Here is a 27614-nt window from a genome sequence, read left to right as displayed (position 1 = left end):
TTCACATGTCTGTTCCAATGAGCTTTGGACTGAAAAACACCAGATTTCCCCCCAACCTTCTTTATACTTAGTCTGTAGCTGGACCAACTGAAATAGTAAGTGTTCCTAAGAATTTTATCCCAGGCTGCTTTCTGGATCATCAGGGATAAGGAAGAAAAACAAGGTAAGGAATTTTAAATACAAATGTAAGGAGGCATTGAAGTCACAGATTTGAGATGTTTAGAGATCACAGAATCATGGGATTTGGAGCGAAAATGCCCTTTTGATAATGCACAGACCAGCTCCTTTGATGGAAGGGTCATGTGTGCTGCCTGAGCTTGCCCAGCAAAGGAGTAGCAGAACAGAGCTCCAGGTTTCCTGACTCCTGGTCCAGAATCTTTCTTTTTCTTCTAGGCTGTCTCTTTTTCTTATCTAACTGGAGGAAGAATTTTACTTAGAAGATTCACATACTGGGGCGCCTGGGTGGCTCAGTTGGTTAAGCATCTGCCTTCAGCTCAGGTCATGATCTTGGAGTCCCAGGATTGAGCCCCACATCGGGATCCCTGCTCAGTGGGGAGTCTGCTTCCCCCTCTCTCCCTCCTCCTGCTCCTTCTCTCTCTGTTTCTTTCTCACTCTCTCAAATAAATAAAATCTTTTTTTTAAGATTTTATTTATTTATTTGACAGACAGAGATCACAAGTAGGCAGAGAGGCAGGCAGAGAGAGAGAGAGGGAAGCAGGCTCCCTGCTGAGCAGAGAGTCCGATGTGGGGCTCGATCCCAGGACTCTGAGATCATGACCTGAGCCGAAGGCAGAGGCTTAACCCACTGAGCCACCCAGGCATCCCAATAAATAAAATCTTAAAAGAAAAAAGATTCATATATTATTAATTCCAGAAGTCACTTTAGTGATCATATGTCACAAGGGAAGGAAACTGAGACAGAGATGAAGTGACTTGCTCAGAGTCACTAATCACATGGCACAGATGACAGGCTTTGTCATTGCCAAAGATGGCTCTCTCTTCCAAATCACCCCGGCATCCTGAACCAGGGATGGTCCTAGTCCTCAGCAGGTGGGGACGTTTTTCAGTGTCAGATTGTGGTGGTTTCTCTGAGAAGTGAAGTGGTAAGAGACTGCTTGCTGCCAGTGCTCTGAGAAGATGTTACTCTCTGCCCCTTAAGGTAATCTAACCCTCTACCTTGTCTTAATGAAAATAAATCATCCTCACCGGTCCTACTGGTCCTTTTTCCGTATGGAATAGTGTGAATATTCAGAGTAGGTGTATTTATTTTCTTCAAGTAGTAAAATATTTCACTGCTTTCTTACTGTTTAAGCTAGGTTCTTTTGTTTGTAAGGAATATTGGTGTAAGCTAGCTTGAGGTGGGGGTTTTATTGTAGGAACTGAGACAACCCCAAAGACTGCAACAGCCTGAGGAACTGGTCAGCTCCAGGGACCCATGGCTCTCTCCAACCCTTTCTTATGGCTTCTTGCTTCTTCTTGTGCTTGTGCTCAGTTCTCCTCTCTCTCTGCTAAATTGGCTGATTCTGCTTATCGGAGTTTCTGAACTTTCTTAACTCTGGCTCACTCGTGGCTTTTGCTTACCATGTCCCTGACTTGCTTCCAGGACATCCTCACCATTTCTTCTCTTGTTGACATAGCCCCATTCCCCCTGTGTTTCCTAGTTCCAGTTCCTGAAAGATATGGGATCTGAGTGGCTTAGCTCATCTTGTTGCACTAGAACATAAATTGTATACCCTCCAGATTATGGGATTGGCTGCCCATTGGTCAGGTTGCCCATCCCAGTGCCAATGGATTGTGGATAAAGAAAGGTGCCATCCCATGGCATTGCCTGTCAAATTTAGGGTCTGTTAGTGGGTCAATTTCTTTCAAAGGGGCTGAGGAATCTAATGCCTCTGCTTTTTTCTTCTTTTTAGTGAAGATTCATGTATCGTGGAAGTGAATGTTAATTGATGTTTTTTGTCAGTTTGGGGGGAATTATAAAAATGTGTTATTCAGAAATTCTTTCAGCTACCTAACAGTGAGTTCTGTCAATACTTATAATTCCCCAACTATGGTCTGGTTGGCTCTTTTCCAAGTACTTGTATTGGGTTCCACTCCCTTGGAACTGAAATTTCCATGTGTCTTTGCCAGAAAATGAACCCATGCACCTTGGCCTCTGAGCTTTGTCCTGAGAGTGTCTTGGGATTTTTACATTCCTGACCTGGCCCATTCTTTAATAAATTAACTGTACCCAAACCTTATTCTCATATATCAACCATATTTTATGGCTCACTTGATAGGAATTAAGACCTTGGGAGGGTGCCTGGAGGTGGGTAGATATGCAGAATAAAGGAATTAGTCTTCACTGAATTTCTACCATGAACCTGGTAGGAACATTCTCATTTTGTAGTTGAAGAAGCAGAGATTCAGAGAGGATCAGACACTTGCCCAATGACACACAGCAAGCAGGTAATAGGGCTAGAATTTAGCCCAAATCTACTTAATTCTAAGTCTTTGGAATCTCTTTGTTAAAGATTTTATTTATTTATTTAACACAGAGAGAGAAATCACAGACAAGCAGAGAGGCAGGCAGATAGAGAGGGGGAAGCAGGCTCCCCGCTGAGCATAAAGCCCGATGCGGGGCTCAATCCCAAGACCCCGAGATCATGACCTGAGCCGAAGGCAGAGGTTTTATCCCACTGAGCCACCCAGGCACCCCTGGAATCTCTTTGTAATAGACCTTGAAGCTGGGTGTTTAGAAGGGGCAGGAAAAGGAGGCTATTCTAGGTGAAGAGAATAGAGACCATCACAAGTTAAGGTATAGAGGCAGGCAAATAGGAAGTGATGCAGAGACTTTCACCAGGAGTGGCAGATTCCTGTAGGAGAGAGATGGAGATTAAATGTCAGAGGCAGCCAGATTCTTGCACAATATAAAGGCTAGCCTAGGGTGTAACTGATATTTTTGGAGGCCTTGGGGAGTCACTAACGGTGAAGCATGACGTGACCAAGACAGCTGTTTAGATTAGAAGGATTAGTCTGGAGACAGGTGTCAGAAGGATTGGCATAGGAAAAGACTTGAGGTGATTTAGGCATGCATAGCTACGGTGGGCCCCTGTAATCTTAGGCCATGACTCACAGCTGGCCTCATCATCTCAAGCAGGGTCCCCTTTCAAGTCCTCTACCTCCTCCTCTTCTCTGTGACAATCATAAGCTTGCAAATGTTAGTCCTCTGGGAACTGAGCTCTCCTATAAAGCATCACCTTTGATGGGGAGAAATGCTGTTCATCTCTCATAATATATCTAATCAGAAGCTTCCAAGTGTTGCATTTTTTAAATTATTATTTTTAAAAACAGAACTACTCCAAAGGGTAGTGAGCACTGGGAAGCTAAGCTGTGGTCTAAATTTCCCCTGAAAGTCTTAACCACTGGTGAGATTTTGTATATGTATCAATCATACCATTTCCATCCTTGTTCTCTGTTCCTGTCACTCCAAGTGTGAGAAGAGATGGACGACTAAGACAAAGGAGAAGTTCCTAGGACTTTACCTTCTATTTCTCCTTTTTCTTTTCTATAGTAAAATTACCATGAAATTATTTACAAGAAGTTGCAGGCAATTTGGCTAAGCTACTCGTGGATTTGTCTTGGGAAGAGTGAAAATCAGTACATTTTATTTTCTTCCCCGCCTTTTACAGCTATCAAGACTATTTATAAAGTTGGGGCATGCCAACAACACAATGTTGGCAATGAAATGAGTCTTTCTGTCCCTAGATATTAAGCAATAAGTTTGGAGGTGAGTTTGTTTGTCAGTTTTACCGCTGAGAAGACTGAAGGAGAGGGAGTTTAACCCCTAGACCCCAAGGGGTCCTGTAATAATATAGGTGGAAGCCCAGTGGATAAAAATGGTGACAGGTTGACCTGCCTTTTCCTTTTGTCCCAGGCTAGGCTTGGAGCCTCTCTTCCCTGAAATAGCTCAAGTCATAAAACAAACTTAAAACCTTAACAAAACAGAGGAAGAAGTCCTCTGTGCAAAAGTTAAACTGGTGATTCCTCCCACTCAATGAAATATTAGTGAAACCAAATCAAAAACCTTAACTGGCCACCCTCGATGTGTAAAGCACTATGCTAGAAGCCAACACCGAATACTTTTTCCTAAAGTTTAGGGACTGAGAATTTTTATCCTGTCATAGTAGCAGTCAGTATTAAAGCAGAGGTGAGTTGTTAAAATTTTAAGTTCTATTTAACAACTCCAAGGACACACTCTTCACCCAGTGGTTTCTCTGCCAAGTGCTGAAGTCAACTCATGCCTTCTCTGGTGCTTAAAGCATAGGCCATTTGATGTTTCAGACGATACAAAACCTGTGGATTACTTAAAAAAGCTGCATTTTCAGGAGACTCTCTGGATGTGAAAGCAGGCGCTGGCCATCCAGTCATAGGGCTTTGCTGTCAGACATGGAAGAAGGCCAGATGCTGGGTGATCCTTAAACCAACTCTTTAGGGTGGTCTGGAGGCTAGGATCATCATTTTCTCCTCTTGATCCCATCACAGATAGATTGGGTAGATGGAAGAGTTAAAAGAGTTTTAGGTAGGATCTGTAAAAAATAGGATCTATTCAACATAATGGAGTTAGTCCAGATAAGCTTTGTGCACAGTTCTGTTGGTATCTGGTTCTAATCCAGGGGAGTTGTGATGGTCATATCTATGATTCGTATCTTTAGGAATTCCAGGATCCAGGGCAGACTGGCCACAGTAGGTTGGTTGATGATAGGTGTTTAAAATCCCTAAGAAACAGTGGGAATTTGGGGATTCTTGAACAAAGAGAGGAGATTGTGTCTGTGCCAAACTCTTGGCAAGAAGAGGAACTCCAAGAAGGCAAAAAACTCCCTGAGGTGAAGGAGGGCCATAGCTCATATTCCCCATCTTGAGACATGCATTCTTCATACTCAAGGAATGCTTTTGAGTACAACAGAGAGCTGTGTCTTCCTGTCCAGGAACCTAGTAAATTCCTGCATAGTGATGGCCTCAAGGGGCCTTCAAAGTCTATGGTCACTCAAGGGTCACACAATTCAAAATTATCTGGAAAAGTTTTGTTTGTTGTATTTTGTTTTTGCTTGGGGTAGGGATTAGGATACAAACCTCTAGTTTCAGGAGTAACTGAGCAGTCAGGGACTACAGGAGAATTGGGGACAGCAGTAAAGAATGAAAGCATTTACTGAGAAATGGAACAGTGTAATAGCAATGGCAAATCCTCGAGGAAGATACTGGGGATAACTAGGGAAGGGAGGCACTTGAAGTTTAGAGTTACGGTAACTCAACCATATGAAAGCTCAGAGCCAAATATCTTTATGACCATCAACCAAGCTTTAAGTATTGACAAGGCCTGTGTAGACTGAAAAAATGAGTGTTTCTCAATATTCAGTGAAATGTTGCTCCTTTAAAGTCATCGCCATTTTCATCAAAGTTTTGTGGTATAAAAGACTGGGGAAGGAAAACACAAGAAAGGGACAAGTCTGGGTGGTATGCTACAGGGTTGGGGTGGAGGAGAGAAAACAGAGTTTAAGATTAGCTCTTGGGGTCAGCATTGTCCCACTATTTAGAGAGATGATCTACATGCCTGTCACAATTAAATAACATTAGAATATCTGATTCAGTATCTAGTGATATTCTCCAGATGTTTGTCTAATGTGGCAAATAGCACCAAGAGGACCTTCATACTTGCCTCAGGTGAGTTGCTGAGAATGTCTATCTTGGTTACCTCTTCAGTATGGGGTAAGGACAAGGCCTAATTTGGTTAAAACCAGCCTTCCTTACCCATTAGCTCTTGTGACCTCAGGCTGATCGAAAACCAGAATTGACTGTGTGGCACTTCTCTTTATTGATACTCATACAACAATTTACAATGATAGTATATTATCTACTTGTTGCTCTGTAACAAACTAGCCCAAAACTTACCAGCTTAAAAAAACAATGAGCATTTATTTCACACAATTTCTGTAGGTCAGGATCCAGGAGCTGCTTAATCAGGGGGTTCTGGCTCAAGGTCTCTCTTGAGGTTGCAGTCAAGATGTTGGCCAGGGCTACATCATGCAAAGGCTTGACTGGAGCTGAAGGATCAGTGTCCAAGATGGCATGTTCATATGGATGGTGACTTGATGCTGGCTGTTGGTGGGAAGCCTAATTCTTCACCACATGTATTTCTCCATAGGGCTGCTTGAAGTGTCCTCATGATATGATGTCTTGCTCCCCCCAGGGCAGGTGATCCAAGAGAGAACAAGGTGGAAGTCTCAATAACTTTTGTGACCCAGACTCATAAGCCACCCTGTCAATCCTCTGATGTCCTACTGGTCGCATAGTCAGCCCTATTCACTGTGAGAAGGAATTAGGACACTAGGATACTAGGAGGTGAAAGTCACTGGGGGCCATCTTGGAGGCTGGCTACCACAAAGAGCTACCATGTACCGAGAGCTTGCTGTGAAACAGGCTCCCTGCCAAGCCTTTTATAAACAACAATTCTTGAGGGTTATTGTTTTCTTATTATCCTCATTTTACGGATGAAGAAACTGAGGCTTTGAGAGGGTAAATGACTTTTGCAAGGTTTTTTTCGGGCGCAGCTTGACCTTTATCTGCACTTCTAAAGAAGAAAGTCCATGCCATGCCTTTCTTTTAGCATATAAGCATTACGTGCCTCCTATGAAACGGGCCCTGTAGTAGGCTCTAGGAATCCAAGAACAGCAAGACCAGGCCCCAAGGCACATGAAAGTTACATGCCAAAGATAGCACTGTATTTAAGGTATGGCAGGATTCAACCAAGGAAGGAATAGGTAGGGTGGGAATACCCTACTGTGGGTAGGAATGCCCTTCTTGTAGGCTTGATGCTTGAGATGCATCTTGAAAGGTATCAGGCACTTTCTCAACTGTGGACACATTACTACCTTCAGGTGGGGGGGAGGATGGGGGTGAGGACTTCCCCTGATTCCTACAGAGGGTAACCATCTTTAAATCCTGCTTTTGGTCTATGTTTGGTAAAGCTGGATGACATTTTACAATATGGTCTACCAAATGGAGCCCTGGGGTCCAGAATCAGGAGACAGGTTTTACACCTTATTTTTCCACTAATCCCCCTATGCAACCCCAGGGAAATTCTTTTTTTTTTTTTTTTAATTTAAGATTTTATTTATTTATTTGACAGAGAGAGACGCAGTGAGAGAGGGAACACAGGCAGGGGAGTGGGAGAGGGAGAAGCAGGCTTCCTGCTGAGCAGGGAGCCTGATGTGGGGCTCCATCCCAGGACCCAGGGATCATGACCTGAGCCGAAGGCAGATGCCCTTACAATTGAGCTATCCAGGTGCCCCCTTTGGGGAATTCTTAATGGACATATGCCTTTGTTCTAGTTTCTGTTAAATGGGCATAAAGTAATACTTCCTTACATCATGAGGGAGGGAGAGTAATGGTGATGATCAAGTAAGTTAAAAGATATAAATAAAAAAATTTCAAAGCTCTGCTTTTAAGAAGACTGAAGTCATGAGCCAGTTCTTCTGCAATGTATTTCTTACCTGTGTCACTGTCCTATCCTCACCCTACACACACAGAACAGCTGTCATTTTTTACTTCATCTTCACAGTTATATTAGGCCAAGGGGAAAAAGAATCAACAGCTCCTGAGGATGTTTGGTGTACAAGGCTACCTCTGAAACCATTTAGAGACACTGCAATTGTCCCTCTGAAGTCATGTTGCTGCAAATGGATGATGATGGGCAAAGAGAAAGAAGTATAATATTTGTGACTGTGACATCATCTGTGCTTTGTGTCACTTTCAGGACGAATATCAGGCGGATGACCCTCTCCGATTCTCACTGTTGCCATGCATTTCATTCTCTGAGAAGTCAAGCACATTCATTTCTGATGTGATAGTCCTGTGGTCTACTATTACGATTACATAAGCACATGTGCAACATTTTCTTGTGAACAGTCCTTTCATATGTAGGTAAACCACAGCCCGCAGTCCCCCTGAAAGAGAGGCATGCTGAATATCCTTACCCCAACCTGGATGCTCATGGGGCAGATTCTAGATTAGGGTCACTACTATCTTCCCATATATACCCTGGGCCCCATCATCATAGATGAACAGACTCCATATTTCAGGTGAGTACAGAATTCTTCAGAAATGATGATTATTTCATGTACACATGAGTCTCGTGTCATTATTCATATGAATAATAAAACAGGATATTGATCTCTTTGAGAATCAAGTCACTTTCATTTCATTATGTTCTCTGTTCCTTCTCTCACCTGGAGCCTTGGAAAGCGAACCCCATACTCTCTTGGGCTCTCTTTTATCACTACACAATACTGTCATGTTGCTACAATATTATACACCTCGAAGGACGCTGGTAAGCCTGTTCTCATATACATCACGTTTTGAAGTATTTTCTCTCTTCTGCCTAGGGAGGCTCAAGCAATTCTAGGGTGAAATTTGGCAACTCTGGATTGGGAAGTGAAGATCACCTTGTTCTATGGAAAGTGAAAGAGGAATTGAAGCAAGGAAGCTAAAGCTCATCGTTTGGTTCCAGATTATCTGCTTGCCCCTCTCCCCTGGAACGCTCCCATTACTGGTGGTCAAGGCCGTGTTGCCCGGTATTTAAATGGTTTATGGCTTTAAAATATGGCTTTGAAGGCTTCATTGTGGTTAGAAGAAGACATGTATTAAGTATTAAAAGCCCGTCATTCTTCAGCCACTACTCTTTCATTTTTTTTCATTAACATACACTAAAAAAACTCTCATGTTGTCCCTTTGTGGTCACACACTCTCCCCACCCCAACCTCTGGTAACCACTAATCTGTGCTCCCGATAGTTTTGCCTTTTCCAGAAAGTCTTATCTATGAAATCAGAAAGTACATAAACTTTGGAGGCTGTCTCCTTTCCCTCAGCACCAGGCCTTTGAGGCTCATCCGTGTTGCTGCATTTACCAAAGCTCATTCCTTTTTACTGCTGAGTAGGGTTCTATTGTTCTCCCACCCAAGTACTAACTGGGCCTGACCCTCCTCAGCTTCCGAGGTCAGACAAATCGGGTGCGTTCAGAGTGGCATAGGTGTAGGTGGGTTCTATTGTCCAACTGCATATTTAACTTGGCCTGTTTCAGCATAGCCCAGACCCCACGACTCCGTAGACAATATGGCACGAGGGTAACCAAGTGAAGAAGTAGCTAATGTTTATCTTTCTAATTCTATAGTTACTTGTCATGACCATGTTGGGTGATCATCTGGAGACAAAAAAGAACAGGCAGTTCTTATTCCAGAGGCTCGAGTTCCTTGGGCTTTAAAAATCCCCCTGCATCCAGTATTTGTAATTTACACAAATTTACAAAAATTAACACATTTTATCTTCAGGTTGTCCAGTGTGTGTGACTGGCACTATCTAATGCAGTGGTTACCAAGAGGGTGATATTGCCCCCCTCTCCCCTCAGGGGACATTTAGTGATCTCTGGGGACAGTTTTGATTATCACACTGTGAGAGTACTACTGACATCTAGTGTGTAGAGGTCAGGGATGACATGAAATGTCCTACATGCACAGGACATCTCCACAACAACACAGTTATTGGTCCAAATGTCAATAGTGGCAAGGTGAGCTATCTTGATATAACGTATCTGAGACATCTCTTCAAAAAACACATTTTACATGTTTTGGTTTGGGCCAAAAACATCTGCAGGAAAATGGTAGCCTTTTTGAAGAGAATCATTATGTTCCCCCAATTTTAAATGGCAACCAAGGGAATAAGAGTCAGGAAGAGGAAGAGAGTGATTATTCACACCGATAAAGAAATTGTTCAAACCCCCTTCAAACAACTGTCATATACCCCACAAACTATTGATCCCTCAGACTACTACTACTATCATTTAAATGCCTGTCGCTGGACCATTACATTTTTACCCTTTGTATGCAATGCCTTTCACACTTCTCTTAGCTTGGAGAACTCGTTTTATGGGATCACTGTCTTTAGATGCCTTGGCCAGTTATCTTTCTTTATGGCTCCTGTAATAACTGTCGTGAAGAATGTGCCATTCCTCCTAGCACCATTTAATTTACTGGTCTCTCATCTAGTATCCTCTGCATGGAGTCCAATACCTGGCACAAGTTGGTGCTCAATAATTGCTGAATTAAGAACATCATTTTCTAGATATATTTGGATATTCATTCATCCATATGCCCAATCATTTAATAAAATTTATCAGGTACCTACTGAGTGCCAAGCAATATGAATGTTGGAGAGACAGGAGTGAACAAAAGACATCAATCCCCTGTCCTCATAGGGTTTACATTCTAGAGTGAGGGTTGGCAAGATAATAAATATTTTTGGCTTCGTGGACTATGTAGTCTCCATTGTAACTACGCAACTCTACAGCTGTAGTGTGAAAATAGTCAGACAATATGTAAATGAATGAGAGTAGCTATATACCAATAAAACTTTACTTAAAAAAATATGTAGCAAGTATGATTTGGCCCTCAGGCTAGTTTTTCAACCTCTGTTTTGGAGAGAAGTCAAATAATAAATAAATATATAATTCAAATAGTAAGTGCTTAAAAAAAAAAAAGAAGGAAAAGGAATAGAGAGGAAAGAAGGTGGAAAGTTAGTCAGGGAAGGACTGTCTGAGAAGATGACACTTGACAGACATCTGAATGAAGTGAGGGAGCAAGGCAGAGGACCAGCCAGTGCAAAGGCTCTGAGGTACGAATGTGCTGGGGTCTCCTGGGCCAGTAAGAAGGCCTGTATGGCATGAAGGAGGCAAGCAAGGGAAGTAAGAGAGCTGAGGTTGCAGAGGTAAAAGGGACCAGACTGTGTTACCATGTGGACCTGGAGTTGATTCTGTGTGATGAGAAGCTTGTAGAGGTTTTGAGAGAGGGAGTAACCAATAAGGGGTCAGGGTGACTTGACATCCACCCCTCACTTGTCCAATGGTGGATTTGGGTGAATTACGAAAAGGTGCTTCCTATAGGATGAAGCAGCCTTAGATTTTAGTCTCCAGTCAGTCCCTCTGTCAGGCATCTGTGGTTGGGATAAAGTTTGGACTTCACGGTCCATGGTCTTAAGGGCTGCTTAAGTTACCTAAGAAACTCCAAACCAAATGTTATCAAATGGTATTCTTGAGCCCTTCTAGGACTTTGACATCTTTGGTATACAAAGTATTGTCATTAAGACAATGGTTTCTGGGGCTCCAGCTCAGTGTTTTGGGGCAAATGCGAGGGTACTGAATCTTAGGGGTATTCCTTCCTTTTCCCCAGGGGTCAGAGTCAATTCCCAAGACCTTTCACCCCTCAAACAAGCACTTCCTTTTCTTCATGTTGAGGTAAGGTAGAGGAGTACAGATGAAGGAAACAGGGCAGAGAGTAAGCAGCAAGGTGCCTCTCTAAGTTATGAAAACTTGTGTAAAAGAAACCTTGTGGTGATAATGACAGTTTCACTTCCTGTTCTTTGTTGAACTACAGGTTGTCAGGAAAGCCCTGTCACACATTTACATGCAGGTTAAATTTCTCAAAATCTGAGCCACAACAGCCTAGTAACTGTGGGGAATATGATACAAATGCTGCTGTGCTATTGTCGTTGTCAGTGGGTAAATCTCTTTAGCAACTTGATGTGGTTGGTTTTTTTGGATCTGATGGGAACAAATCCAGCTACGGGCTCCCTCTTTGTTAGCTGGTCTTCCTTCCTTTTTACTGATTGTTTTGGACAGGGATTCTGATGACAAGATGAAGAAATGAAATGCATTTTCATTTTCATTAAATACTGCAGGGCTTTCCAAAACAACCCTCGACAAACTTATCATAGGCCAGCATTTTTTACTTTTCTATGTGCTTTTGGAGGTTTTGATACCAGGGATGAAAATGTGCTTTCCAAACAGTATGGACTTTACCTAAAAGTGTTGTCAACTGAGTCATAATGAGCATCGTGGTTCATTCTTTTCCCATTGTTGTCTTCATTAGGTGTACGATTTCCCCTACTCTCATGCACAGACAGTCTGACTTTCTACCCACAGGTCTGATTGAGCATCTTCTATTCATTTATCACTTTCTAAGAATGAGCAAATCAGACGAACTCCTAGTTGCCATGGATGAATGCAATTTGGGTACCTCAGCTTAAACAATAAAGATGAAAGTGATGGAATAATATTAATTTTGTGCTAATAAGCATCTTCCAAGCTGTAACAGAGGATGGAGGATGTAGTCCCAGAGTTGGACTTTACACTTGGATCTGAATTTCAGAGTTGTTATTAGGTATCTGAATATTAGGTTTGGAAATGTTGAACTGGCACACACATTGTGTTACTTCTAATCCATCCTGTTTTCCAGGAAAATGACACTTGCCAAATATTCTCCGTTGAACAAACTGAGAAAGTTGTAATGTACCTTGGGTTAAAGAAAATTTTAGCTGGTGAATCTTGCCGATGCCCTACTTTGAGGGACTTAACTCACGTCGAAGGCTGCATAAGACTCCAGGCATGGGAGTTGTATTTGGGGAGCAAATGGGCAGCTTCGGATGGTTTTGTTGCCTTTCTACAGAATATAGCGCAGGAGGAGTTGGTGAAGAGCATGAGTTTTTAGGGTTGTTGCTTGCTTTTCTCAATATGGCCCATTCAGAACTTCTCCCTTGAAATTAGAACTTTATGCTAGGGAGAAAGCAGGACTGAAAATGAACCCGAGGTTTCTCCTAAGTTCCAGTAAAGCAGCCTCCACTCTGAGTCAGTGAGTGAAAGAGTGAGGACACAGGAAGCTAGACTCTGTCACCAAAGAGCCCAAAAAAAGGGATCTAAAATATTTTTTTTCAAAGGAGAAGCATGAATAAAATGATGGGGAAGACACAAAATAGAAGAACAGAGAAAGAAGAAAGAGGAAGTAGAATTCAGGAGGAAAAAAAAAAATCATAAGGCATTAGTCCATTGAAATGTGAGAAAGGCAATATCACACCCAACCTGCTTTAGCTGGGTTTACCTATCAAAACTTTAACTCAGAGACATGGGGACTCCTCTTACCTGTTTACCTCAGAATCTTCAATACGGAGTCAGGAGATATGCTAGTTAAAGTAGCAATGGTGTGCTGGTTATCTTTGTTTCCTCCTATCTTTTCAGATGTTTTACACCTGAAAGTATGAAATAATAACTTAAAAGTATGAAATAATCAATAACTTATAAGCCATGCCCACAAATGGAAAGTGAAATGTAAAACTGAGATGGTTTGGAGGAGAAAAAAGGATTTTAAAAATAAACCCAAATGATCCACATGAATAAAAGATTTATACTTTTGGTCCAGATCCATGGTCCACTGAGGTTAGGACTTTGACTCAAAGGGGATAATAAAGGTTATGGAAGGTCAGGGATATAGAAGTCCAGAGCTGCCACTCATACCAGTTGGTTCACTGGTTAACTGCTTAGCTCTCAACCTTGTCAAAAACAGATCTTGCCTGAGTGAGCTTCATACTACCGATTCTTTTTTTAAAAAAGATTTTATTTATTTATTTATTTGATAGAGATCACAAGTAGGCAGAGAGGCAGGCAGAGAGGAGGAAGCAGGATCCTCGCTGAGCAGAGAGCCTGATGCGGGCTCGATCCCAGGACCCTGAGACCATGACGTGAGCCGAAAGCAGAGACTTTAACCCACTGAGCCACCCAGGTGCCCCCATACTACTGATTCTTTATCAGCAGTGCAGGCCTTATGTCACGGTGAGATCACCTCCACCCTGGGCAATGTAGTGGGACACTACCTTCATATGGTCTTCCCTCTGCCTGCAACACCAATGGGATCAAAGCCTGCTAACACAGAGTGTAAATAAAGACTTATTCCTGGCCACGTCCACTCCAGACTCCTAGAGGACAAAATGCCCATCCAGCAGGTGCTTCAGGAGTGTTTCATTTCATAAGTGAGAAAAATCAAAGAAAGTATGTGTGGGATAGCACAGACTATAGGATTCTTACCCATGCCTTTTTTTTTTTTTTTTTCAGTACCTATGTCCCTGAGCTGTTGTGCCCAAGCCATGCCAACTCCATGGGCCACATTCAGAATCATTCAAACTTTATTTTATCCCCATCAGTTGCTATAGGATGTTCAGTTGCACAGAAGCTCCTCTAGATACTTTTTTTTAAAAAGATTTTATTTATTTATTTGACAGAGAGAGACACACACAGCGAGAGAGGGAACACAGCAGAGGGAGTAGGAGAGGGAGAAGCAGGTTCCCCGTGGAGCAGGGAGCCCGATGTGGGGCTTGATCCCAGGACTCTGGGATCATGATCTGAGGTGAAGACAGATGCTTAACGACTGAGCCAGCCAGGCGACCCTCCTCTAAGTACTTTTAGTGGTAACCTGAGAGTTATCTATTGTATACTCATGAACAAGTCATCTTGAGCAAGAACATCTGCACTCCCCTCCTCCCAGGCTTGGGTGTCTGTCAGGGACATCCTTCACCAGAATTCCCTATCCCACCGTAATAATTAGTATTCTGTGAATTCCCAATGCATATTAAAGGTTTGTGATAATGAAAAGGTGATCTTTGACCTATTCCTAGAAATGGGCAGTGATAAATACACCAGGATACTGAAGTCTCCCTTATTTTAAAGGAGAAAGCTCCAAGACTTAGTAACTCCATGATGATGGCTGGAGGAGATCGGTTGCTGTGATTTGATGGATTTGAGTAGGGTAGAAAGACAGAACAAATAATTTAAATAATTTAGAGCCTAATTCCTTTTCACTTCTCTCACAGATCAGTATGATTTTAGTAATTAACAGCAAACAATTCATTCTGGGTTCTTTATTCTTAATTTAGGAGGAAACTTTCGCAGATGAGACAAAGGCTCATTCTTTTTCTTTCATAAGGAGCTGAGGATATTTTTTCCATGAAACATCTAGCATATGCTCCCCACCCCCCCACACACATGCATCAGAATGCTATCTACAGAGGGTCATCCTGTTTTCTCTCTTCTAAAAACACCCTTTCAACACGGTAATTCTCCAGTTTGAGTGAAGGCAGCATTCTTTATCTTCCCTGAAGTCTATCTACCTTTCCCACCTCGACTGCACCGTGGACCTCTGTTCTCTCTGAATTCCAGAAATGGAAGATGCTTTCAAAAACTAACACTTTTTAAAAAATAGTGGCTCTTGGCGCCCTCTGCTGTCTACTTATGTTCTTCAGCTGCATACCAGTGATAAGAGCAAGGCATGAAGGCAGGCGGGGCGGGGTGGGGTGGGGTGGGGGATTACTGAAAAAATCCAAACATACACCATACACAAACATTAAGTATGTATATGTGTTTCTTTGTACTTGTAACATATGCATATTCTATGTATGTCTGTGTGCATGCATATATACCTTAACTGTTTTTACTGCGTGGCCCCTTCAAGGTTCTGCTGAATCAATAGCACAAACTTTCCTGAAAAGTGCACCTATGAGCATGTACACGCACACACACACACACAGAGCCACCATCTGGGCACAACAATACACAGAGTTAACACTGTGAGCTTTGGCATCAGACCATCTGTGGGTGCCTACTCCCTGCTATTACATCTATGGCCAAGAACTTAACCTCTCAGAGTTTGTTTTCTCATCTGTGAAATGGGGTTTTCCTGAGGATTAAATGAGATACTGTATACAAAGTGCTTTGTATAGAGCCTGACAATAGTTAAGTCTCATCAAGTGTTAGCAGGGTTTTTGCCTTTATCTTTTAAACCCTACCATACCGAGCCCTGTTGTTGTTAAATTCCTTGTTACTTCAGCATCAATGTGTCAAAGAAATGCTGTGCTCATCTAAATTGGAGATGACATTTCCTCTGCTCTCCACAGTTTTACACAGGGAGATAAACCCTGTGGCCCAAAAGCCTCATGTGGAGTTGCTTCATCTGTCCTGGCTTCTCAGTGAGCAGCATTCATGTTGAATTATCTTCGGACGTGCATGTGGCCATCCTGCCACCAGCGACAGAACATATTCTTTAAACTGGTATTAATTCAGTAATTTCCAGCCATGAAAGTGAAGGCCTCCTTAATCCTCTTGAACTTAATGGTGACACAATGTGTCCCCGCAGAGTGCCGTGGGACATACCAGGAGGTTCTGCTGCGTTGCCAGGTGTGTGACTTGGATTCGTGAATTCAAAATAGATTCGAGTTGTAGGACAGTCACTTTGCGAGGGTTATGCCTTCTTTTGTGATGTACTTCAACAAGATGATCCTGCTGCCTGGAAATGAGGGAGATCTGGGGAATTAAGTGACATGGGGATGCTGGGCTCTTTTGGGTGAGGAGCTTGGCCTGAGTTAGGGCAAGGAAAAGGAATCAGGAAAGATGAGGGATACTAATTGAGCAATGAATGGGGGCTCCAGGTGCCTTTTCCTCTCAGGGCCTAATTAAATGAGGCCTTTGTCTATCCTAAGCACCCAGCTTTGGAGTATTTCAGCTGCAGGACAGTGATTACCAGCCAGATGTGGGGTTTTCTTCCCTCCGGGCCTTTTTTCCCAGACCTTGCCTTTAATCACTGTGGTCAAGTTGCCCCTGATGCTCTTGGAGGCCACAGTCCTTGGAAGATCAACTCAGTAGGGCAGGCAAGTGGGTAGGTGTGCTGTTTTGCAGTGTTCTGGTCTTGTTCCACCAGTAGCCGGGAAGTTTCATGTAAAATCGTATGTCCTCCCCCTACTCTCCCTTCTTTCCAAATCAATTCTGTCTCAGATTAACCAAGAGCCTAGAAACACTGGGGGAAAACCCCATGGGGAAAAACTAAGAAAGAGAGCTCTGGCCAGGGTGTTAATGTACTCATCACCTACACGCCCTTCTCTGCCATCTTGCTTCTTAAGGGCTTGGCTCTGGCTCATGTAAAACTAAGATAGAAAGAGCAGCCGGTTTATGAGAAAGTTGTGAAATATTGAAAGCAGAGCATACCAGGCTATACATATTAATTAAAACCTGCCATTAATTAATTCACCCTTTCAAAAAATATTAAGGCCACATTTTAGTATTGTGGTATAGTATTATACTACATAGGAACTTTGGGGTCATGTAAAACAGAGGTAGGATAGTTTGTCCTTCAGAAGACACTAGATATACTTGGAAAAAGTTCTTTAACAACACAAGGCAATGTACTTTACATGTCAAAATGAATGACAGACTATTGGTGCTATAGAAGATCAGAAAAGCACATGCGTGTGTGCACATGCGAACAGGCACATGCCACTTACTATCTATGGGATGATAGAAGTATTACGCCAGACTTACCCCAATCATTAACAATGTGGCCATTTCCACAGATGCTCATTTAATGTCTGTTCCTCTTGCAGAATGCAAGCTCATGGTAACAGAGGGCATTTTTTTAATCCCGTTTTGACTCCATGCATGTTAACAAAAATATTTTAATCAGGATTACTCCAATATCAATTTTTGCTCAAGGTACTTTTGAGGTAACGCCATTTAAACCAATGTAATTCCTTAATTCATTTTTTTAATCTTGTCAAGTTGAAAGTATACATTCTCTTTTTAAAATTTTTATTAACATATAATTATCATTTGCCCCAGGGGTACAGGTCTGTGAATCATCAGGCTTACACATTTCACAGCACTCACCATAGCACATACCCTCCCCAATATCCGTAAGTAGTATAAACCATATCCCTTAAAAAAATCTTTTTTACCAAAACAAGATGGGATCAGGAGGGAGACGAACCATAAGAGACTCTTAATCTCACAAAACAAACTGAGGGTTGCTGGAGGTTGGGTGGTAGGGAGAGGGTGGTTGGGTTATGGACATTGGGGAGGGTATGTGATTATGGTGAGTGCTGTGAAGTGTGTAAGCCTGTACCCCCTGGGGCACATAATACATTATATGTTAATAAAAATAATTTTAAAAAATCTTTTTTACTTTTCTGAAATATTTCCACCAGGGGATTAATTCACAATGATTTGGTTCACCCCCATTTTTTTACACATAATGTATGTCAAATTTGTAAACAGAAATATTATTAAGTAAATTTGAATCTTGAGTTATTTTTGTCAAGCTCCGTTCTATTTTGCCGTGTTGCCTTAGTTTACATGGATATGTATGCACATGTGTATATATGTATACATGTGTCTCTGTGTGTGTATATATATATGATTTGAAAACACTAAAGAGATACACTTTTTACTAATCTTAAATCATAATGACCTGGGACTCCTGAATCATTGATTCCAGAGGAGAGGGTTTGGGATTGAGGTGGGTCATCAGAGTGAGGATCCTCAGGAGTAGAGGCAAAAGGCACACATACACACCTCATCGGGTACTTGCTCAGGAGTCCAGGCACAAGGCCATTCTTACCTGCTCTTCCCTCTTTGTGACAGCAGAGACCAGAGGACCCAGAGATAGTATCTGAAATCCTGTGCACATAAAACAAATATAAGCTTCCTCACAAAATAGTGGTTTATAATGTAGTCCCCAGAATAGCAACATCAGCACCTGAGAATTTATTAGGAAGTCACATTTTTGGACCCTGCTCCAGATCAGTGGAATCAGAAACTCTAGAGATGGGGCCTAGCATTCTGGGTTTGAACAAGCTCTCTAGATAACTCTGATGCTTGCTAAAGTTTGAGGACCACTGCCTTATACTCAGCTGTCATCATGGCTATGAAAACAAGAGGTAAAAGGAACATATCCAGAAAGACCAAAGATTTGCCTAAAGAAACAAACAAAAAAATCAAAGCTTAAAATATCCTTTAAGCAAGATCAAGTTGCCCAAGAATTCCTCTGTGAGGTTCTCAACAGGAGTAGAGAGTGCCTAGGAAGTTTTTATTTGCTTGCAAAGAAATAGAGAAAGCTGTAATTTTGCCTGCTTGAATTGTAGCAGATACATCCTTACCTCTCCATTACATTTTCTCAGTAATAGTCATTAGGAATTAGTTCAATTTTGTATTAATTCCTTGGATCACTGTCAACAAAAATGTCAGCCCAAATTGGCCAGGATCTATCTATTTCACCACTGAGTCTATTCTTCAGGAGGATTTTAATCACTCTGTAAGGAGTACTATCTATAGAAGCAAAGAACAAATGACTAGGCCAAAGGTCTTTAAGTTCAACACGGCAGGCTAAAAGTGTTCTGCTTTAGGAAAGGGAGGTCTTCTCCCTGTGGCATCTTGAGAGCCTTTCATAGTGCCCTGTCCTTTGTAGCTGCTTAATACTGATTTGGTGAAGAGTGGAGAAACCATAGGAGTTCTACAGCTTGAAATGCCAAGAGGTAACACATGAGTTAGATCTTGAAAAATGGGCAGAAAAGGATGGATAAAGAGGGAGGGCATTTTATTTTATTTTATTTTTTTAAAAGATTTTATTTACTTATTTGACAGAGATCACAAGTAGGCAGAGAGGCAGGCAGAGAGAGAAGGGGAAGCAGGCTCCCCGCTGAGCAGAGAGCCCGTGCGGGGATCAATCCCAGGACCCCGGGACCATGACCCGAGCCGAAGGCAAAGGTTTTAACCCACTCAGCCACCCAGGTGCCCCAAGGGAGGGCATTTTAGGTGGGAGGAGAAAAGGATACATAACAGGCTGAGCAAAAGCTTGGAATCAAGTCTAAATGTTTGGGACTGAGTGGAAGACATCGGAAAGAAAACACTCTTCATAGGGGCTTATGATGACACCAACAGCTAACAAAATGAATTAGTGAGTTAAATGAGTACTCATCCTCTCCTATGATCCCTACCGGGCTAGGTACGGGGCTGACAGTGGAGAACAAGACAGACACGACACCTAAATCTAGTGAAGAACAGAGAGTGGTAGGAGGATGGTCAGTGTGTGGATGCGTGAAGTACAAGAGCATGTAGGCAGCTCACCTAACCTGAAGGTAAGCAAGCAGGTGGTTCAAGAAAGCCTTTTCAGGGGCACCTGGGTGGCTCAGTGGGTTAAAGCCTCTGCCTTCGGCTCAGGTCATGGTCCCAGTGTCCTGGGATCGAGCTCCCACATCGGGCTCTGTGCTCTGCAGGGAGCCTGCTTCCACCTCTCTACCTGTCTCTATCTCTCTGCCTGCTTGTGATCTCTGTCTGTCAAATAAATAAATAAAATCTTAAAAAAAAAAAAAAAAAGAAAGAAAGCCTTTTCAGACAAGATGCCTCAGTTATGACCTGAGGAGGGAAGAAGTGTGGAGTAGCAAGGGATGGGGTGGGCTAGGCAAACCTGGGCCAGGTTATGAAGAACCTTCTAAACTACGTTAAAGAGACAGTTTTATCCAGAGGGGTGTGAAGAGCCCTCAGGAGGTTTTAAACAGAAAAGGACAAGTTTGTTTTGGAAATCTCACTGGTTGTAGTAAAGACAGCTGAAAGGACTGAGGATGGTGGCTTTAATTAGAGAAGTAGCAATGGGAAAGAAGTTCAGAGAGCTTGCTGGAAAAAAGTCTCTGATAGTTTAAAGCATGTCAGTATTTCCTTGACATTTCCACCAATGGAAGCCGGAATGAATGCTCCCTCCCTTTGAATCTGGACAGACCTGTGATTTGAGTGGAAGTGCTGCCATGGAACCTCTGAAACCAGGTCGTAAAAGGTGACAACAGCTTCTGCCTGGTCCTCTTGAGACACTCCCTAGTACTGAGCCACTGTGCTGTCAGGAAGCGACACGTAAATGTTCTGGCCCCAGTCTCAGCTGAGGGCCCAGCATCAGCTGCCATAAATATTAAGTGAGGAAGCCTCTGCGGTGACTCTAATCCCAGCCATCAAGTGACTAAGAACCACCTGAGACACTGAGTAAGCACTGCCTGGCCGAGCCAGTCAATTCTAACCATAATGAAAAAACGATTGGTGTTTTAACTGGCATGTTTCAGACATAACAAGAGAGAACCAGAACACTCTCCTGGTAACACCTAACAAAGGAGGTATCTTTTTGTCTCCTTCTCATACTGTGCTGGACTCAATCAGGGTGACTTTTGGACTCTGAAGCAGCAGACATTTTTATAATAAATGAAACAATCTACAAAGGCATGTAATAGAGTTGGGGAATAAGATGTTCTGGCCAAATATTCTCATTAACAGAATAAATACATGCTTTAGGCAAATTATCGATTGCAAAAAAACACCATTTTTCAAAGAAATTATGAAATTTTGAAGAATGAAATGCTCACTATAGACTAAGCAAACTTTTTCTTTGATGGTTCTTTAGCCTTTAGAATCATCTATTAATTTTTGGAGTAAACATGAGGCTCATTAGCTCCCTCTGTACTCTTGCCCTTCAGTGTAACTTGTGGGAAGAAGTCTAAGAGCCCAGCTTTCACCAGCAGCAGAGCCACCATAGTCGCTGGCTGTTCAGAGCAGCAGGGCTTTGGAAGCTCATGACTGCTATTTATTGCTCACATTTTTTTTTTTTTTTAAACTAATGAATGGTTGTTAGCTAACAACCAGGGCCACAGTCATACAGGGCATAATAGCCATTCGACTGCTCTTTGCGAACATCAGAGAAGATAAAAGATAAGTTGGAGGACAGGAAGCACACCCTATTATTCCCTAAGACTTTGAAGGTAGAGAAATCCAAATGCCTTTTTCTGCAAACACCGGACACAAAAAAAATACAATTAAGATTTTCTAAAGGCACAGAATGTTCCTTAGAAGGGGCTAAGTCTTCACAGAGCATAAGCATAAGGAAGAACGCCTTTGTTATACGATTCTTCAACTAGGTACTCACATTCTGAATGCTACCGACAATAATAACAATAGTTAGCATTTAGTAGCACTTACTCTGTGCCACCCATGGTTCTGCTTGCTTTACATGTATTATCTCGTTCCCTTCTCCAGCAGGTCTATGAGGTGGGTCTGATTACCCCATTCAACAAATGAGGAGAGTGAAGTGAGCAGGTGGCCACACACTAAGCCACCCAATAAGTGGGAGCCCTTTCCTAGTATTATCTCTCTGAAGAGACAGAACATGCTCTCTTGGGAAGGGTACTGGACTAGGAAGCTGGATTTTCATCTCAGCTTCACGTCTAACTAGTTCTACCAATTTGCATCAGTCATTTCCTTCACCTGAAAGATGATGGAATTCAATGAGGAGATTCAGACCATTCCTCCTACTCCAAAATTGCTGATTCTGTGAACAATTCTTGACTCCGAAAAACAATCAAGTTAAAAGAAAACCTTAGTTTTTGAAACAGCACTGAAGAAAGAGTGTACAGAACACTAGGACGACAGATGGGAGAGTTGGACATCAGGTGGGCCTTTAGAAACAAAAGGCACAACTCACCAGTGCTGTGTTTCAAACCATCATTTGACAGACCAAGATGAGGAAGCTTTAACCTGCTGTCACGGCACAGTTTCTTTTTATAAACAAAATAAAGTATCCCAAGAGAAAAGAGAAGATCATTAACATGACAATTGTAGAACCAAACATTTATGATCCACATAAAAAACAAAACAGTACAGACAGCATTATGGGGTTTTTATTGGCACTTATTTTGAAAAGCACATGACCTGTCCATAACCACAGTGGTAACCATCTAAATTTTAGTTTACCTATCAGTTCTCGGTTAGTTTGTGCTGCAGAGAAAACAAAACAACCTCAAGATGTTTTCTCAAGAACATTTTATTTCTCTCGTTTTTGAGAAAATTTGACATTACTGAACCTTAAGTGAAAATTTCAAGTCCATAAAAGTATCTTATTTTAGGTCACAGATAAGGATGACAGAAGCCATGAGAAAATCCTGGGTTATTGCCCAGCATGGCATGATAGGTTTTAGACCTCCTGAACTCATCAAGGGTATAATCTGCAAGTAATTACTCGCCTGGAAATTCACTGAAGCTGACCACCTAGGGTGAATTCCTTCCCACTGAGGCTTACTGGGTTCTACTCTGGTACCAGAGCTGGACTGCAGACCACAGCCATGTTCCTTCACAGATCCTCAGAGGTTTACACAGGGGAAGTGTCCTTCCTGAAGGAACAGAGCTTTCCGCTTGATAGTATTTAGATCTTCACAGCAACACAACATTAACTTCTTTAGTCAGTATGCCAGTCCTCAACACACTCGGAAATTTAAGAAGACCAAGTGTTTGTTAATATGCCATCCACTGGAGTACAATGCCTGATTTCTTAGGAAGCCATTGACTCACTAAAAGCAGGCCCCTTCCAGCTCAGACCCACGGGAGGTTTGAACCAAGGGTTACTCTGCCCACAGGGACTGATTGAGCGGCTGGAAGGTCCGATGGCCGACTGTCCTCTTGTTTAACAGCATCATGTGGGATTTCCTGTCCCCAGGGGTGTGGCAGAGCAGAGTATCCAATGTGTAAGTGGTGACCTGGCCATTTATGTGCAGTTTCCCATAGATCTCATCAAATCTGGCTAGAAGGGCAGGCACATCCTTCACTTTTTCCCTTGCTTTGGCCAGCTGGGAAAAAGAAAAGCAGATCATTATATGTCTGCAAGGTTTCTTCTTTGCTCTTCTTATCCTCCAAGAAGCAGAGATACAAATGCATAAAAATGTACGGTGTATACCTATATGATGAAAACCAGGGTACCAGGGCACACAGAAGTATGAACGGATTCCACAAACTATACACAAAATTCAGAATTAGTACCTGAAAATCATTCCTAATATCTCATAAAAAGGGTGTTCAAATGGTACATAATATACAATGAAACATAACAGGATAAAGAGTCAAATAGCAGTGGAAACAAAGTTTGCCCAATTTAACAATCAGAGAGGGAGGTGGGGCCAAATTATGTGAAGGTTTATAGCACATGGTATAACTTTTCTGGAATTCATTCTAGAAGCCACCAGAAGGTCCAAATTGGAACATGATCTGACTTAGGTTTAAACGGCTGTGTAGTGACATGGAGGGTGAAGGCTAATTGGGAGGCCAGTATCATATCCAGATGAGAGAGGATGACAGTCTAGACTGGAAAATGTATACATAAGACGGAGAAATAGATATATAAAAAGTATATTTGGGAGGTTCAACTGAAAGGATTTATTGTTGAAGATGTTAGGAAAAGGGAAGAATCAAAGATATCTTCCCAATTTGGCTTTAACAACTTGGTGATGGGTGAGGTCATTAATGAAGACAGGGAAGATGGGAGGACCAGATTTGGAGGGGGAACAAATCAAGAGTTCTGTTTTGGACATGGGTGAGATGCCTGTGAAAGGTCTAAATAGGTAAGTCAAGGGACTGTTAGATATATACCAATATAATGCAAGGAGGAGACCAAAAGTATAAAAAGTATAAATATTTAGACCAAAAGTATAAATATCAGAGTCACAAGTGTATAAATGCTATTTAATTCTATAAAAATAGGTGAGGTCTAAATTATAATGCAGAGCTACTTTGTAAACAAAATCAACATTTACTTAGTTCAATCCTTATTAATGATACAACCCATGGTACCTGGGTGGCTCAGTTGGTTAAGCATCCTACTCTTGATTTTGGCTCAGGTCATGATCTCTGGGAAGTGAGATGGAGCCCTGCATCAGGCTCCCTACTCAGGGTGAGTCAGCTCTCTCTCTCTCTTTCTCCCTCTCTCCTTTTGTCCCTCCCCCAACTTGTGCACATGCACACACATTCTCTCCCTCTAAAAAATAAATAAATCTAAAAAACAAAAAAACAAAAAACTTCCCTTTAAAAAGAAATGATAAAACCTAACATTTCTTTGTTTCTTTCCTTCCTTTTTTTTTTTTTTAAGATTTATTTATTTGACAGAGAGAGCGAGACAGCAAGAAGGGAAACATAAGCAGGAGGAGTGGGAGAGGGAGAAGCAGGCTTCCCAGTGAGCAGGGAGCCCAATGTGAGGCTCAATCTCAGGACCCTGGGATCATGACCTGAGCCAAAGGCAGACGCTTAACGAGTAAGTCACCCAGGCGCCCCCAAGTAAACATTTTCTGATGAAATTTACTTGTATTCCAGGTCCCTAAGAAATCCTCTGGTCATCTTCTAAATATATCATAACCTTATTTGCTGCTGGCATACCTTTCTTTCAAACAAGGGCTCCCCATTGAACCTTTAGGTAAGAAGTTCTACAGCACTTTATTATGTTCTTAAAAAGAATAGCTTCTTTACTCCCTACCTCATATCGTAGGTAAAATGACTTGAGGTGAAGCATATGGTTTCCCAAAGCAGCCAAGCAAATATACCAAGCTGGAGATAACTTTGCTCTAAATGCATAGACCACATCAGTTCTCTCTCACAAATATCAAATGGTGTCATTAGAACCATTCTATGGTTTAAGCAGAAAAGAGATTGTACTCCATTGTTAATTTAGTTTCAAAAAAGAAATCAATGAAGCAACAGTTGATGTTTGGAGTGGTTTTAGTCATAGTAATTAAGAATATCAATAACTTTCCAAATTCCTCTGGTGGTATACCAGCACCTGATCTCCACACACAAGACATCTCTAACAACTGCTGGTATCAACACCCCATAGCACATCTGTACGACACAAGTGTTACAGGGGACCCTCTGCACCTACTGTCTGGCAGGCATACTCTGAGCTGGCTCGAAGGCTGCTGGAGTCAGAGCAGTCCCTTATTTCTCGATAGCAGTTCCCTGCATGGCCCCACAACAGCCAGCAAACACATGCGATGACAGGCAGAGCTTTTGAAGTAGATCAGTCTTATAGACTTTGGGGGAAAAAATATCAGATAAAAACCCATATTTTTCAATATGGAGTTTGGATGCTTAAGTCATGTAATTGGGACAACATATGGCTGGACCAGGTCTAAGTAGAGTGACTCACATCAGTGCTATTGAGAAAACTAAAGTTGTGTCAGTAATGGATGTACACAATTGTGCACTTTAAAACCTGTTTATTTTTTTATTTTTTTAAAGATTTTATTTATTTATTTGACTGAGAGATCACAAGTAGGCAGAGAGGCAGGCAGAGAGAGAGGGGGAAGCAGGCTCCCCACTGAGCAGAACCCGATGTGGGGCTCGATCCCAGGACCCTGGGATCATGACCTGAGCTGAAGGCAGAGGCTTTCACCCACTGAGTCACCCAGGTGGCCCTAAAACCTGTTTATATTTCCAGTTCCCCTACCTTTTTAAAACATACTCCAAAAGGGCTTGGGTGGACCACCACCTATAGAAAGCTAAGAATTATAATAGAAAGGAGCTTTAAATTGACTGAACCCTGTCAGTTTCCTGACAAGCAACCTTTGCCAGCAGGAAGAAGCGTTTGGGTGGAAGTGTGGAAACGGAAAGAGGCTGGGAGGGCAACAGTGTGGCAGAGGGGGAGAAAGGAGCTAGCTGCGTTCTACCACCAACCCTGCTATCTCAGACTCGAGCAGGGACCTGTACTATCAAAAGCCAAGGGAGGGAGGAAGAAGCTAGCAACAGGCCCCTTCATAAGTCAAAATGACAACACCAATATCATTACTAACAAACTGATCGCTGCCAGTTATTTATGATTTCTTTACAGTTTTTTCCCTTTAGCTATAGATGTACAAATTACTAAATTTCAAATGACTTACAGTAACTCTTCTTTGTGTCCCCCCCTTTTAAAAAAGATTTTATTTATTAGAGAGGAGAGTGAACGAACGCACAAGCAGGGGGAGCAGCAGGCAGAGGAAGAGGGAGAAGTGGACTTCTTGCTCAGGAGCCCCAATGTGGGGCTTGATCCCAGGACCCTGGGATCATGACCTGAGCTGAAGGCAGACGCTTAACCCACTGAGCCACCCAGGCATCCCGTCCTCTTTGTGTGCTTAAGCCATCAGTGTGAGACATGGGTTCATTCACTTCCCTTTGCTTTCAATTTTTAGAAATTGCTTACCATTTTTATTTAATTTTGTTTTACAGTTTTGCAGAAACATTTATACAGTTCCATTAGCTTGCCTATTTAGTACCTAAAACCACAGTTCTAATTATACAAACTTTAATATGGTTTTATATCTGGCAGGTCTAGTACCTCTTCCTGCTCTTCTTTCACAGGGTTTTCCCAGTTATTCTTGTTAGTTTGTTCTTTCTAGTAAACCTTAACTAGAGAAAAAAACCTAATGGCACTTTTATTAGGAGGTTACATAATCACTTGGGAAGAACTGATTTGATGGGGTTGAGTCTTCCTACCTCAACACACAGCATGTCTTGTCATTTGTTTAAATAGGGAAGACTTTTTTGTTAATAACTTTTTTATTTGAGAGAGAGCGAGTGAGAGAGCACAAACAGTGGGAGGGGCAGAGGCCAAGGGAGAAGCAGGCTCCCTGAGGAGTGAGGAGCCCAACGATCTGAGCCAAAGGCAGACATTTAACCGACTGAGCAGCCCAGGCCCCCAAGACCCTTTTTTTTAGGATGAGAAATACTGTAGCTGATTGTTTGCTGATAAGAAAGATCCACAGGGAAGGGGATATTAATGATGCTCAAAAGAGAGTAAGACATCTTTGGAACTGATGCCATGCAGTGGGTCAGAGGGGTGGGCTCCAGGGCTCAATGGGGGAGCCTGCTCTAGAGAGGTGTGGATGGTCACCATGGGCTCAGCAGGATGGGAAGAGGTTGTCCCTGCAGCAACATTCTCTGTGGATTGCTTCCATTTCCTCCATGAAACAGGAAGCAGGGGTAGGGGAGTGGGGAGAAGGCACCAGAGGCTTGAGGAGAAAGGAAAGCAAAAAGGGGAGCAGGATCCAAGAAAACAGTGTGTGTGGGGGGGGGGGGGGGTGGGAGTGGGGAGCAGGATGGTGCGAAAAAAGTAAAA

At 42.3% G+C, this 27614-nt stretch overlaps 1 protein-coding gene across 4 annotated transcripts in view; it reads right to left on the bottom strand.

Moving 5' to 3' along the window:
* Nucleotides 1–5842: 5842 nt before the first annotated feature.
* PTCD2 (pentatricopeptide repeat domain 2) overlaps nucleotides 5843–27614 on the bottom strand; it is a 50242-nt gene continuing 28470 nt past the window's right edge. Inside the window, exons 10-12 of one of the 4 annotated variants that reach the window (XM_047731112.1) lie at nucleotides 18294–18352; nucleotides 13001–13107; nucleotides 5843–6212 (exon numbers count right to left, since the gene is read on the bottom strand). In XM_047731112.1, coding sequence (XP_047587068.1) covers nucleotides 13005–13107; nucleotides 18294–18352 — 162 coding nt within the window. In that variant the 3' untranslated portion in view covers nucleotides 5843–6212; nucleotides 13001–13004. Of the gene's footprint in view, nucleotides 6213–12708; nucleotides 13108–14243; nucleotides 16191–18293; nucleotides 18353–27614 lie in introns of those variants that run through there. The other 3 variants (XM_047731111.1, XM_047731110.1, XM_047731113.1) reach the window with 3 other exon arrangements.

This window comes from Lutra lutra, chromosome 5, assembly GCF_902655055.1.
Source record: "Lutra lutra chromosome 5, mLutLut1.2, whole genome shotgun sequence".
NCBI classification, from domain to species: Eukaryota; Metazoa; Chordata; class Mammalia; order Carnivora; family Mustelidae; genus Lutra; species Lutra lutra.
The sequence above is the reverse complement of the archived record's forward strand: the minus strand, read 5'-3'. Positions and strand labels throughout refer to the sequence as shown.